This window comes from Heterocephalus glaber, unplaced genomic scaffold (assembly GCF_053883595.1).
Source record: "Heterocephalus glaber isolate CG9 unplaced genomic scaffold, H.glaber_assembly_v1.0 deba00000122, whole genome shotgun sequence".
In the NCBI taxonomy this organism is placed as follows: Eukaryota; Metazoa; Chordata; class Mammalia; order Rodentia; family Bathyergidae; genus Heterocephalus; species Heterocephalus glaber.
The window spans coordinates 6,975,010-6,989,372 of NW_028258138.1; the positions used below are offsets into that span (position 1 = coordinate 6,975,010).

General features: G+C 39.6%; 1 protein-coding gene across 2 annotated transcripts in view; it reads right to left on the reverse strand.

Moving 5' to 3' along the window:
* Nucleotides 1-14,363, reverse strand: part of Brwd1 (bromodomain and WD repeat domain containing 1) — a 148,536-nt gene that overhangs the window by 52,958 nt on the left and 81,215 nt on the right. For both annotated transcript variants that reach the window (XM_021256241.2, XM_004842365.4), the window contains exons 19-21: nt 13,737-13,920; nt 9,536-9,629; nt 5,731-5,862 (exon numbers count right to left, since the gene is read on the reverse strand). In XM_021256241.2, the coding sequence (XP_021111900.2) occupies nt 5,731-5,862; nt 9,536-9,629; nt 13,737-13,920 (410 nt within the window). The remainder of the gene's footprint in view (nt 1-5,730; nt 5,863-9,535; nt 9,630-13,736; nt 13,921-14,363) is intronic.

Consider the following 14,363-nt stretch of genomic DNA (forward strand, 5'->3'; position numbering starts at 1 on the left):
GAACCTAAAACTATTTGGAAAAACAAGTTTACTGTTTTTAAAAAGGCTATATACAAATGTGCACAGCAGTAATTACCAAAGCCAGGAAGTAATTAAGATGCCTTTCTTGGGCCGGGAATATAACTCAGTGGCACTGCACCTGCCTGGCAAGCGCAAGATCCTGAATTCAATCCTCAATAGCAAAAAAAAAAGCCCTTTTCTAGGTAAACGGATGAACAAACTGCACCACATCCACAGCATGAAATATTATTCAGTGATAATAACAAGTTACCACCCCACAAAAAGACAAGGAAGAACCTTAAATGCATATTCCTCTGTAGAAGAAGTCAATCTGTAAAGGCTACACACTGTATTCCAACTATGACATTCTGCAGAAGTGAAATCTGCGGAAACCATGAAAGACCAATAATTAGCAGACACTCAGAGGGAGGGCTAAAGGGATGAAGGGCAGCAGTGAGCCTTTTTAAGGCAGTGAAATTATTCTGTACCAAGTCAGGCAAGGTGGTGCCTACCTATGATTCCAGCACCAGGAGAGGCTGAGGCAGAAGAATCACAAGTCCAAGGACAGCCTGAACTACACAGCAAGATGTCATCTCAAAAAAAATTGTAATAAATAAATAATTTTCAGGGTATCTAACATCTTGACAAAATTCACAGGACTACACAATACCAACAATAACCCTTAAATGCAAACTGTAGAATTCAGTTAAAAATAATGTTATCAAGACTGGTTTAACAGTCAGAGCAAACATCCCACACCAACTTGAGATGTCAGTAACAGGAGAAACAGTGCCCGGGGATTGTACTTTATAGTTTCCAAGCAATTTGTATGAAAACCTAAAATTACCTTAAAATTACTTTTTATACTCAGTACAAGAAAGAAAGAAGAAAATAGCCCATCAGGCATGGTTGCACAGGCCTGTCACCTCAGCACTCAAGAGGCTGAGGCAGGACCACCACCAGTTTGAGGCCAGCCTGGCCTACACAGCAAAACCCTGTCTAAAAAGAAAGCAAAAAAGAAAGAAGGAAAAGAAGAAAAGGAAGAGGAAAAGGGAAAGGGGGAAGAGAAAAGACAAAGGGGAAAGGGAAAGAGGAGAGGGGAAAGGAAAGGCAAATCAATGCTAGATAGCAGGGTCTTTGCCCTAGAGATATGGAGAAGCAGATTTGAACTTACATTCTGTGTATGCTAGAATTGAGCAAGTATTCTATGGGTAACACAAGATAGGTTTCTCTCCATCAGAAAGGGAAGTACAAAAGAGATAAGGCTTAAACTTCACAGTAGCAGATCAAAATCGGAGGATCAATGTGAAGTCATAGTGACAGGCACAGATAGCAGGAATAAACATGTGCGCACACACAATATGTGCATACATATTTAGTCTCTAGGTCTGCCAGCTGAGAAGTCATAGAAGCGATGAAACACAAGTGACAATACACACACCTAGTGCCAAGCAAAGCTTGGAGAATGATACTTTAGAAACTAGGATCTTCAAATGAATCGATACTTCAGGAAGACAGAGGCTGTGCTCGGAGGTCATGGTATACCAATGTGGGAAGCGTACCTAAATCTCACACTGCTGCCTCAGTTTCCTCATTTGTAAAAGCAGCAGCAGAAGTACCTGCTGGAAGGATAAAGTCATACAACACGTAAAACTTTCAGGACAGTGTGCCAGCGTGCCTAGCATAATGAAATGTGTTTCTGGCTTGACCTCTCCCACTTTGGTGGTAATGGGGAATGAACCCAGGGCTTTCACACTGAGCTACAGCCCCGGACCTTTTATTATTTATTTTAAGATGGTTTCATTACATTGCCCAGGTTGGATTTGAACTTGCAAACCTCCTGGCTCCTCCTCCCAGAGTGCTGAAATTACAGGTGTGCACCACCACACCCAGCCTGGCCCTTTACGGCAGTTGTTATATACATTTGTCCTATGATTTTTGTATAGCCTTGAATAATAATCACCCTAATTCATGTATTTCCGTGCTGATACTCATAATCCTATTAACCACACTAACCCCTTAGGAACGATCTTATAAATGAGTCCTATACCTCCTAAAGGCAGCCTTCTCACTATCTACAATATTAGACAAACTCAAAGAATTTCAGGGGACGGGACAGGAATAAAGCAATAGTTATTCTCAAACTATGTACTGTACTCACTAGGGTACCACTTCCTACTGAACCCAAAGCCTATAACCTTCATTCCAAACAATGTTACTAGCCAGCCTGATTATTATTCAATTCCTTAAATCATATACTGGAAGCTATAAAATCTTTAGAGATGCACCCAGAGAAAAAGAAAAACATCAAAGAGCATAGAGATAACAGAAAATACCTGAGATCGAAAAGAAAATCATACATAACCACATCATATGGAGACAGACCTGAGAGGAAATAGTGTTACCCTAGAAAGACGGACCACGAGCTTGTGATTCAGCCTCCAGCCTTTTCAATTCCACACAGACCTTTCACAGGTTTCATTCTCCTCATTTATAAGGGGAAGCACATGTTAGGCTACTAGAAGTGTGGGCTGTGTGTAGCATCAGTTAAAACAAACCAAAGATGTTTCTGTAAATGATGGTGTATGTTACATATAAGCTATTTTCCAATTAAGTTTCATGGAAATTTGTACTAAATTTGTACAATGACCCTATAAGGACAATGATAATGTCCGTTCTTCAAAGACAGTAAAAGGCTCAGAGATTTTAAAAATCCGAGACAGCAAGTTGATCAAGAGTCAACAAAGACCAGGTTTCTACTCTAAATTTAGTGCTCTTTCCATTAAATCTACAAGTCAAATGATGAGCAGAGTAATCATTTTGTCTTGGGTTTTAAGCTTGAAATGAAAACATGCCTTAAATAGAATGTAGAGATGAGAAAAAATTTGGATGCCTCGTAAAAAATCAGAAAGGGAGGGAGGAAAAAGGAAAATGATGACTACATGCTAACAGTCAGTGTAGGAAGAGCAGTTGAAACCTCTGCCCTGGTTGGCTAGGGATTTTAGAAATACACACAAGGGATTTCATTCACATCAAGATGAATCCCTTTTACAGTGCTCAACTTCAAATCCCAACACAAAGTCTACCGCAGAAAACATCTTCAATGGCTGATGTGAAGAAATGCTTTGAGAAGTGCCCAATGGCACTGATGCAGAATAACTCAAGTGTGGGCACTCTCATCTGCTGGGAGCACCTGGAAGGTGTGAGGAACCAGACACCTGACTAATAAAGAGTGTCTGTAAAGCAGTGGCTTCCCACCGAGCTATCTAACCCCCACTGTCTGACCCAGAGGGGCTGATATTAAAGCACAACTCCATGGATGAGACTGTGCTTTAAGGTAAGGAGCTCCAGCATTCAGAGCCCCAGTTTAAATTATAGAATACAGGAAATGGTGAGAGGTAATAAGTACTCTGTACTACTCCAAAGGGCTGGTAGGTTTATCATAAATTACACAAAATCATTAAGTGTTAAAATACGTCTAGAACACTATAAATAAATAATGCAAAAACAGTTCAATTACATAGAACAAAATAATCACAATGAAGAGTTTTGATGTTAATAGTAGCTGCTAACATCACTGCATATTAGGCACTGTTTCAAACTGTACATTAACTAAACTGCTTCTCACGACATCACTGTGGGACATACTACTACACAGGCACAGAAAGACTAAGAAACGCGCCTACATACAAGAATTTGTGTTCTAACTCTAACCCCATGCTTAACTACTATCCTAATGCTTTATAAAGGAATCAAGTGAGCTGTTCAGCCATATAGAGCAATTCATTCCTCAGAACATTACTGAATCAAAAATACTAACATTCTAATGTTAAATTTTAACCACTCTTCCCAAAAATACTGATTTTGCAAAATAAGTCAAAATGAAGACCAGTATCTTATGATCATTAAAAGTCAAGCACACAGAACAAAGATGTCTTGGATACAGCAGTAAAAGTACATCAAATTTAAACTTTGAGGCTCAAAGGAAAATATCAAAGAAGTGAAAAGATTTCCCACAGAACTGGAGAAAATATTTAGAAGTATCCGATCAAGGACTTATACCTAGACTAAATAAAGAACATTTGTTAAAATAAAAAGACAAAAATCCAAATTCAAACTTGGACCACAGATTTGAATAGATATTTCTCCAAAAATATACTAATGTTAAATAAGCACGTGAAAATATGTTCAACTTTATTAATCATTACGGAAATGCAAGTTCAAACCGCAAGATGGCACTTAGCACTCATTAGGGCAGTGACGGCGAACCTTTTAGAGCTTTCAATGATACAAGCAGCTGATTGCAGCTTGTGTGCCACAGGTTCGCTACTACTGCACTAGGGTAATAGCTTAAATAAAAAGCACAGGCAGGCCAGTACGCCCTGCCTAGCAAGCACAAGGTCCTGAGTTTGATCCCAGGTACCAAAAAAAAAAAGACAGGCAACTGATATGGCTTATATCTATCTAGATGTCCACCAAAGCCTCATGTGCTCATAGGTGGGGCTTTGGGGAATGACTGGATCATGGGTATGTGAAAATGGATTAGTCCACTGACTGGTTTAGTACAGTTCTGGGTGTGGGTGATGGACTCATTGAAGAGCCCAGACTCAACCTGGATGTGGGTAGCAGTAAACAAAAGGCTTGTGGCCTGGATGGAATAAAAAAGGAAAGCTTGCTGCTTCCTGCCTGCCAGGCCATGAACTGTTCTCCTCTGCCAGGCCCCTCTGCCATGCCACCCTGCCTTGGACCCAGCTGACTATGGAATGAAACCTCTACAGATTGTGAGCCAAAATGAAACGCTCCTTTAACTTGTGGTTGTCAGGTATTTTGTCCCAGCAATGAGAAAGAAACTAAGACAATAACAAATAGGAGGATGAAGAGAATCTGAAACACTGTTGGTGGAAATGTAAAATGGTACAGCCACTTTGGAAAGTCGGGTAAGTCCTCAAAAGGTTAAAGAGTTGTCATGCAAACCAGCAAATCAAATGCTAGGTATCTACACACAAAAGAGCTGAAAACGTAAGTCCAACTAAAAACTTGAACATGAATGTTGATAAGTAACACTATTCATAATAGCCCCAAAATGGAAATATATAATTATCTCTTATCTGATAAATGGATAAACAAATGTGGTAAATTTCCTTACAATTACACACTATCAGCCAATAACTAAGAACACTGATACATGCTACACACAGCCCTTAAAACATAATGCTGCACAAAAGAAATCAGTCACAAAATCAGACTGTATGTATGATTTCATTTATATGAAAATGTCCAGAATAAGCAGATGTACAGAAAGTGTATTTGTAGTTGCTGAGGGCGGGGAAGAGGTAGGAAATGTGAAGTGACTGTAAAGTAGCACAGGGTTCCTTTTAGGGGTGATTAAAGTGTTTAGGAATTAAATGCTAATGAGGACAACACAATTCCGTCATACACCAAAACTACCAGATCACATCCGTGTACGGGGCAGAACACCTCAACAAAGCTGCCGCGTGTGGACAGGCCCAGCCACTCAGGAAGGAGGCAGCAGGGTCACTGCTGCCGAGCAGCTCAAGGCCAGGCAGGCTACGCAGCACAGCAAGACCTCACTCCCTCTCCCAGCTCCGGTCATGGGACTTCATTTGAATTTTGGGAGAATACTCTATTTTCACATATATTTGGGGTAGATTTGAAGACTTAAGACAAGTTCAGCGCTTAGGATTACCCTGAACATTTTATTCTACTCACATGTCTTGCAGAGCATGAAGACTCGTTTCCGGAAGATAACTCCCGGCGGCCAGTGCTGCTCCTACCGTAAGCTGGGTACTTCCGTCTGCACGTCCTCTGCCTGGACTGTGACACCAAAACCACCGAATCCGCCTGAAACATAAGCACAACAAAACGGGCATTCTAGCAAGTTCCTTGCTACATACTGCTAACCCGTGCTTGGTATTTCTCCTGTTTTTGGAGACAGAGACAAAGAGTTTCACCATGTTGCCCAGGTGGCCCTCGACTAGCAATACACTCCTGCCTCAGCTCCAGGCTGCTGGGATTCCAAGAGTGGCCCGCCCCACCCCACCAGCTGGGTATTTCCACTTACAGTGTCTTTAAAGGACATGAGAAGAGGTACATTGGATCTGCATTTGTGGAAATCATAGTCTAAGTTAACTGGGTTACCATGAGTAGGGTAAAGTAACAAAACTCAAAAAGGATATAACTTTAAAAAGTATAGAGCTGGAGGGGCCGGGGATTTAGCTCAGTGGTTTCATCGCCTGCTTTGCAAGCACAAGGACCAGAGTTCAATCCCTGGTACCAAAAAAAATAAAATAAAATAAAATATAGGGCTGGGGATTTAGCTCAGTTGTTCCGGCACCCACCTCACAAGCTCAAGGTCCAGAGTTCGATCCCTGGTACCAAAATAAATAAATAAAAATAAAAAATATTAACTCTGAGGCCAGGCGTGGTATCACACACCCATAATCCCATCACTCCGGAGGCTGAGGCAGGAGGATCGCCCCAAGTTTAAGGCCAGCCTAGGGTACACAGTGAGTTCAAGGCCAACCTAGAATACACAGCAAAATCCTGTCTCAAAACAAACAAGAAAGTAAGTCTCAGAAGAGAAAAACAAATACATATACAGTACTGGGGTGAAGTATGTGATCTTAAAGAATGCATCACTAGCTACATACACAGTACAAAGCAGTATCTGAAACAGTCCTCAAATAATCATAATCATTTTCACATTTTAAGTTCTTAGATGAACAGATGTTAGTACTTTTCATTTTTGGTAGTATTATTTAAATATATTTTTCTCAAAACAAAATAATCTGGGGCCAGGGATTTAGCTCAGTGGCGCCATGCCTGCCTCGCAAGTGCAAGGTCCTGAGTTCGATCTCCAGTTCCACAAAAAAAAACTTTCAAATTGAGCAAAAGAAAAATATTGATTTTAATGTTTAAGAGGCCCTGCACTCCCCTCTCGGTGAACAAAAAAGACAGAAAACAAAATATGATTGTAAAATTAAGAAAAATCCACATAAATGGAAATTTGTCCAAAGGGAAACAAGATATTGAAATAATAAAATTACCAGACCTCTGTTTTTAAAATAACCATGAATGAAAACAATGAGAACTTTATCAGAAAACTGAAACTCAAATGAGAACCAAATGAAAGGTCAGAACTAAAAATATAGTAACTTAAATTAAGAATTCCACAGGTTTTAACAGCAGACTGTGTACAGTTAAGAGTGCAGCAGACGGGGCACCATGCCTGCCTGGCAAGTGGGAGGCCCTGAGTTCGATCCCCGATATAAAAACAAAAAGCTTTCTAAAAACACGGTACTAGAAGCAAATCAGGAAAAAGTCTGTTAGCAAACAGCAGAAGCGACAAAAAGGAATCTCCAGGAAGTACTGATGCACACTGAGGTGGAGAGGGAGAGAAAGTGAGTGATGGAGACACACTGCGCACTAAAGCACGCAAGCACACCTCTTTACTGCTGTGAAATAGATATAATCCAGTATGGAGACGGGGGGCCCTGAATGCACATGCACCAATTAAGTACAAATTTACAGAACAAGTGCAACAGAAACCATGCAGAGATTTTTATCACGTGTAAGTAGCAATGTGGGCATTGACTATTACGGCTAAACATCATGGCCCAACAATCTCATTCCAAGGCACATACCCAAAATAAATATACACATGGATACTAAGAGATACATACAAAAACACTGAAAGCAGTGTTTTCCTCTTTTTTTTTTTTCAGTACCAGGGATCAAACTCAGGACCTTGCACTCTCGAGGCAGGCAGAACCACTAAGCTAAATCCCCGGCTATTTATTAACCTATTCTTGAAGGATATCTAGCTGCTTTTCACATTTTGACTGTTAAGAATAATACTGTTTTCAGGGCCGGGGATTTAGCTCAGTGGTTCCGCCTGCCTCGCAAGCACAGGGTCCTGAGTTCAATTCCTGATGCAAAAAAAAAAAGAGTTTAAAATGACTATATATAAAGGCAAAGGGTGAGGCATTTAACTATGGACTGAACCCAGGGCCTTGACATTGAACTACATTCTCTACCCTTTGTAATTTTTTATTTTGAGACAGAATTTTGCTAAGTTGCTCATAGTAGGCTTGAAGCTATGAACCTCCTGCCTCAGCCTCACAGAGTGCTGGGATTACAGGCATGTGCCACTGTACCCAGCTAAAAATGAAGTTTTGTTAAAAGTTAAATTTTAAAATGTTAAAGTCAGCCGGGCGTGGTGGTGTACACACTGTAATCTCAGCACTGGGGAGGCTGAGCCAGGAGGATTGCCAAGAGGCTGGGGCCAGCCTGGACTACACAGCAAGACCCTCTGTCTCAAAAAAAACAGTTAAAGTTATAATCATTTGCCAAATAAATTAATGTATTTGGCTACATAAATTGTAATTTATCAAACCACTATGAAAATTAAAAATTTATAAATACCTAAGAGCAATGTTGTCAAATATTTAAAAATCATTCAAAACTTACTTTTACAACAAAGGTGAAATACTTAAAAAATTAATTCCATAAAAATTATTTTAGTATATTTAACTTTCAAGATATGTTTGATACACAACAGTTCTCTAACTATAACCATTAGGTATTCATTCATACAGTAAGCATTTTTTCTTTTCAGCACATAATGATGCCCTGAATTACTTTATGTGGGGTGGGGGGTGTAGAAACAGGATTTTGCTATGTACTTTGGGCTGTCCTTGAACTCACTGTGCAGCCCAGGCTGGCCTCAAACTCACAGCAATCCTCTTGCCTCAGCTACTCCAGTGCTAGGATAACAGGTGTGCGCCACCACGCCCAGCCTGAATTACATTAAAATTAAATAATAAGATATAAATGACTTAACTCTCACACACAAAAGCACAGAAAATCAAGCTTACACAGGGCTACATGGAGGCCAATGCATGCACAGGCCACTTCTCACAATGTGATCTCAAGATAAAGAAAATGTCCCACCATTTTCCACTGTAACTTTTTTTAAACACTGATCCCACACACACTGAGCATCTCAATGAATCCCATCTTACTGGTGCTCACATAGTACACAAGAAAATCCAAACAGAGATTATACAAGAACAAGTAAGATTTCAGCCAGTACAGCAGAGCTCTGGAGAACCACAAACCATTTTAACATCCAAAGCTGGTTTTTAGATGTATGATTTAGGTAAACTTCAGAAATAGACGAAGCTAACTGGCCATCTGGGAAGGCAGAGAAAGAATGGATACGAAGTGTTCCTGGTGTGCTGGGAGTCCTATCATTCTTACCCTGAGTGCTTAGGAGACAATCACTCCTGGAATCCTGTAACACTGTAAGGCACCGGGCAACTTTCCTTACGTTTTCAAACTGCTCTTCCTAACAGTTATACGATGGTTACGTCTTACTACTTAAAACCCAAACAGAACACCTTACACAAGAAATACTGTACTTTAGCAGAAAGTTACTAATATTTTTATAAATCAAAAAGAAAACTCTTAATTTCAAATTAGTTCAATCCTAAGGAAAAAGAATTCAAGTTACCTTTTGTGAGAGCTGAAGAGTCTTCCTTTTTCTTCCTATTATATACAGATTTCTTTCCTCTTCACCTTTCTCTATTCGAAAGTCTTCTAACCTCCTATAAAATTAAATATTCAGTTATAAGTTACCAAACTGATATAGAGCAAAACTTAGCCATTATGATTCTAAAAATCTTAAGTTTATGATTTTTAATTAATAAATCCATTAAATGTAATATGAATATAAAGTCTCAGAGACAGCTAAGAGATGCCATTTTTCATACTCAACACAAAAAATCATTTGTATTCTGACTAACCCTCCAGGACCAATTCAAAAGAGAGCTCCTGCATTACTCAAAATGTCCCCTCAATTTTTCAAGATTTCAATTCCTTTCTCTAAGAAAAAATTAGAGTCCTCCTCTTCAAACTTATTCAAACTTCATGCTTTATAACTTAAAGAAAACAAAAATAGCAATGTTACTAGCCTTTCTAATGATGTGTATTTCATTCACATGATACAAAAGAAAGGTGACTTTGCTAAGACCCATTTCAAAGTAAGGGATGTGCCATCCTGAAGAGGTACAACATATTTTTCTTTTCTGTGAAAAAACACTGAAGGTCCATCCCTTTTCTCCAATTTTAACATTACTGAAAATACATGGCTCCATGTTTTGAACACCCTACTGAAGAGAGGTTTGGCCATGGTCTACATACCAAAAGGACAAATGCTATGAGGACGAATGCTGGTTTGTAGGGAGACCATTCTTCTCAAGGTGCCTCTGCAGTCCACACTCACATTATCCTACCCACACGGGATTTCTAAATCAGACTCAAGCCTGCATCAAAGTTGTTGCTTTGACCACTTTTATAAAAAGTGAACTAAAGGAGCTGTGTAATGAGGTTTTTCCTTTGCGACCAAATGACACTCCAGCCCGTATCCATATGCTTCCCTTTGTCCTGACAATGGAACACTGTACACAATCACCTTAAGCAGTAAAGCACAGGACACTGGAGGCCCTCATGAAGATCACCTTGAACTGTGTGCAATCCCACTTCTAATGACATGGTCACATAGGAGAAGTGGTATTATAAAGGGACAGGATCACGTCAGATGTCCGTTCTTTTAGAATGAGCAGAATCTCTACCACTATTCAGTCAAGATAAATAACCTGCCTGAAACCTAGGTCCAAAGAGAATTACCTCTACTGGAAGCAATATTATGTACTCAGAGCTCTGTACAGTAGGGATTGTTTATCTTCACACTTTTATCTATTACTGACAGTTTTTGCAATGCATACATAATATACTCAGAAAATAAATTTTTTAATTCTCTTGATCCTTAACAAATGAAACTCTAATAAAAAGTTTTGCAGGACCAGGGATTTAACTCAGTGGTTCCACCACCTGCCTCACAAGCGCAAGGTTCCAAGTTCGATCCCCAGTACCAAAAAAAGAAAGTAATGGTGAATTTTGCATTAACTGGGTTTTTTTGGGTACCAGAGATCGAGCTCGGGACCTTGCGTTTTTAAGGTAGGTGCCGGAACCACTGAGCTAAATCCCCAGCGGCCATTACTTTCATTACACAGATTGCTGATAAGGATACCATCACTACTATCTCACGTAATTATCTTCTTTATAAAATCTAATGTGAGGGCCGGGGATTTAGCTCAGTGGCTCTACCGCCTGCCTTACAAGAACAAGGACCCAAGTTTGATCTCTGGTACCAAAAAAAAAAAAAAAATCTAATGTGAGGACCAGAGATAGAACTCGGTGGCAGAGTACTCAGTATGTACAAGGCCCTAGGTTCAACACCCAGTACTACACCCTTAAAAAAATTCCAGTTAAGCTTTATTTTAGAACATAATGCTAGAAAGAGCTAGGCTCTTCTTTGTGGAAATTTATTGTGGCAGACAGCCAAATCTATTTTCCTTTTCATCCTTAGAAAAAACAGAATCTCAATTTTTATCAAAGTTCTTTGATGCCCCAAATAGAAACTGTATTACCTGGCCTCCTCATTTATATGGCCAAATGACAACATTCTAGTACGAGTTATGAGTAAATACGCCATGTGGCTACCCAAAGGAAGTTCTCCTAAGTAGAAATGCCTTTTGCGCCTTCTGTTCATTTTCCTCCTTCTGGCCTCAATCCCAGTGTATACCAGATGCCAGCATGTGACAGGCAGAGCCCCATCATCTATACTAGGCTTGAGGTGGACTTAGGAGCTAGAAGCCAAGCTCTAGAAACACAGACGCCTAATGCTCTGGCTAACTGGGAAGCCCTAACTCCAGCCTCAAACTATCTTTCCAGTCCTCCTTTAGGTAAGAGAATAAATTTCTATGGGTTTATGGAACAATTCTTTGGGTTCTTCAGGTTGTTCACTCCTGATGCCCACTTACTTTCTTCAGTTTTGACAAGGAAAAGTATTCCAAAATGATCCTTTTGGGTTTAATGGCCATGAAATTCAGAAACCTATATAAGGCTTAATTATAGAATACTAACTATGTACATACTAGTGATTTTTAGTATTTTTCATCAAAATTTGAGATTCTGCTTTTCATTGTTTTATTGTGCCTATAAAACCTCAAATTCACTGTGAAGCACTTAAGTACCATCTGATATCACTCATCATTCAAACACTTCTGGCTAAACACATGAAGGAAATATTTTTTCAAATTTTCTTTAAAATACTAGTTATCAGAACACCACAAACATGACAGAATTTCTTCAGCACTATAAAAACATATTTGCAAGCTGGGCGTGGTGGCACATGCCTATAATCTCAGCATCTGGGAGGCTGAGGCCAGGAGGATCTTGAGTTCAAGGCCAGCCTGGAACACAGCAAGACCCTGTGTCTCAAAGAAAAAGTATTTACTGCCTCCATTTTTTTTTTTAAGTACCAGGGATCGAACTCCGATCCTTGTGCTTGCACAGCAGGTGGCGAAACCACTGAGCTAAATCCCTGGCCCTACTGCCTCCCTTTTAATAACTCAAATATCGAACATCACAAGTCAGCAGGAAGACAACTACTGCCCAGATTATAAATCTCACTAAAAAAAAAACAAACAAGGCTGCTTAAAACAAAAGACTGATTCTAGGTCTAAATCAAAAAATGTACAAGATGAACTGTAACCTCTTCTCCAAGGCCAACAGCAAGGATGCTGTGAAAGACTGCTACAATCATTTCAAAAGGACTGAGGAGTTTCAAACAGGCTCCTCTTGGCCAAAGAAGTATCAATAAAAACTATCAGAAATAAGCTAAATGTCAGAAATTTAAACATTACATAGATATTTAGTTATACTGAGCAGTTTTTAAGGTATGGTAATGGTACTGAGGTTATATTTTAAGACAATTCTTTATGTTTTAGAAATATATAATGAAGTACTTATAGACAAAATGACATAATATCTGGAATTTCTTTCAAAATAATCCTGAAAGAAAGCTGACTGTGGTGAAGCACATCTGCAAGTTCAGCTACCTGGGAGACTTGAGACAGGAGGATGTCGAGTTGGAAGTCAACCTACACAACTTTCCAAGATCCTATCTCAAAACAAAATTAAAAAGAGCTGGGACATAGCTCAGGGGTAGAGAGCCCTGGGTCAATCCTCAGCATGGCAAAACATTTATAAAAAATAAGAATACTAAAAGGAGAAAAATAGAAGTACAGATGAAACAAAATTGGCTATGAAACAATTTACGACAGGAAGAAGGTTAGATGATAATTTTGATTTTTAAATCACAATTAAGAGTCCCACTCACTGCTAAAAGTATATTTATATGATAATTTACACAACTAATGGAATACAGTGGACCCCTGAGTTTCAACTGGCCTAACATATGAACAATGACCAGAGATTTAGTTTTTATTTACGAACAAAGTCTTGAGTTACAACCTGTATGCTGGCCGCTTATGCTTCCAGATGGACTCAAACACAGATTTAACCTTAAAGATCTCTGGAAGGAACATTTCAACACCCTTTCCTGTGTGGGGTGCACTGAGAAATCCTGGGCCAGTGTCTCTCTAAGGACACTGAGATCCGCCTGTGTACAGGAGAGAGACTGTGAAGGCTGTGGAGGAGCCTGAGCCTTCACTGACCAACCTGAGTTACAACCAGCCCTAGGGAACAAATTGAGGCCGAAAGTCAGGGGTCCACTGTAGAAGATGTGTTAAGTAACCACATGAATTTATTTTCACAGATAGAAACGATATAAATATTCTAAAACAAACCTAAATATGCCTAGTGGTACCTCTGGTACAACCACTCTTCGTTTCCAAGCCTGCAGGTCCCGTTCTGTCGCCATCTGACTCCTCGGAGCATTTTGGTGCATCTGGCGGACACCTTCAACTTGTCCACTACGACGCAAACCAATATTTGGAGGGGACTGGATGTCTAAACTTACTCTTCTAAAGCCTAGGAAACAATGATCAAGAAATGATGCCAAACTAATTTCCAATTAATACACATTTAACAAGCATACATTCCTCCTACATACCAAAAACAAATAAAAGGACCTACTGAAAAAAGCTACAAGAAAAGTCTTGACATCACTAAGATCAAAAAGTAGAATGTTGGGCTGGGGATTTAGCTCAGTGGTTCCGCTGCCTGCCTTAGAAGCACAAGGTCCTGAGTTCGATCCCCGGTACCAAAAAAAAAAAAAAGTACAACATTGAACATTTAACTGTTAGAATTTGATTTTGAGGTGGGCATGGTGGTGCACACCTGCAATCCCAGTACTCGGGAGACTTAGAGAGGAGGATTACCTCAAGTTCAAGCCCAGCCTGGGTCACATAGTGAGACCTTGTCTCTAAAACAAAAACAAAAACACTCCATTTCAATTTAGACTTTCTGAAGTT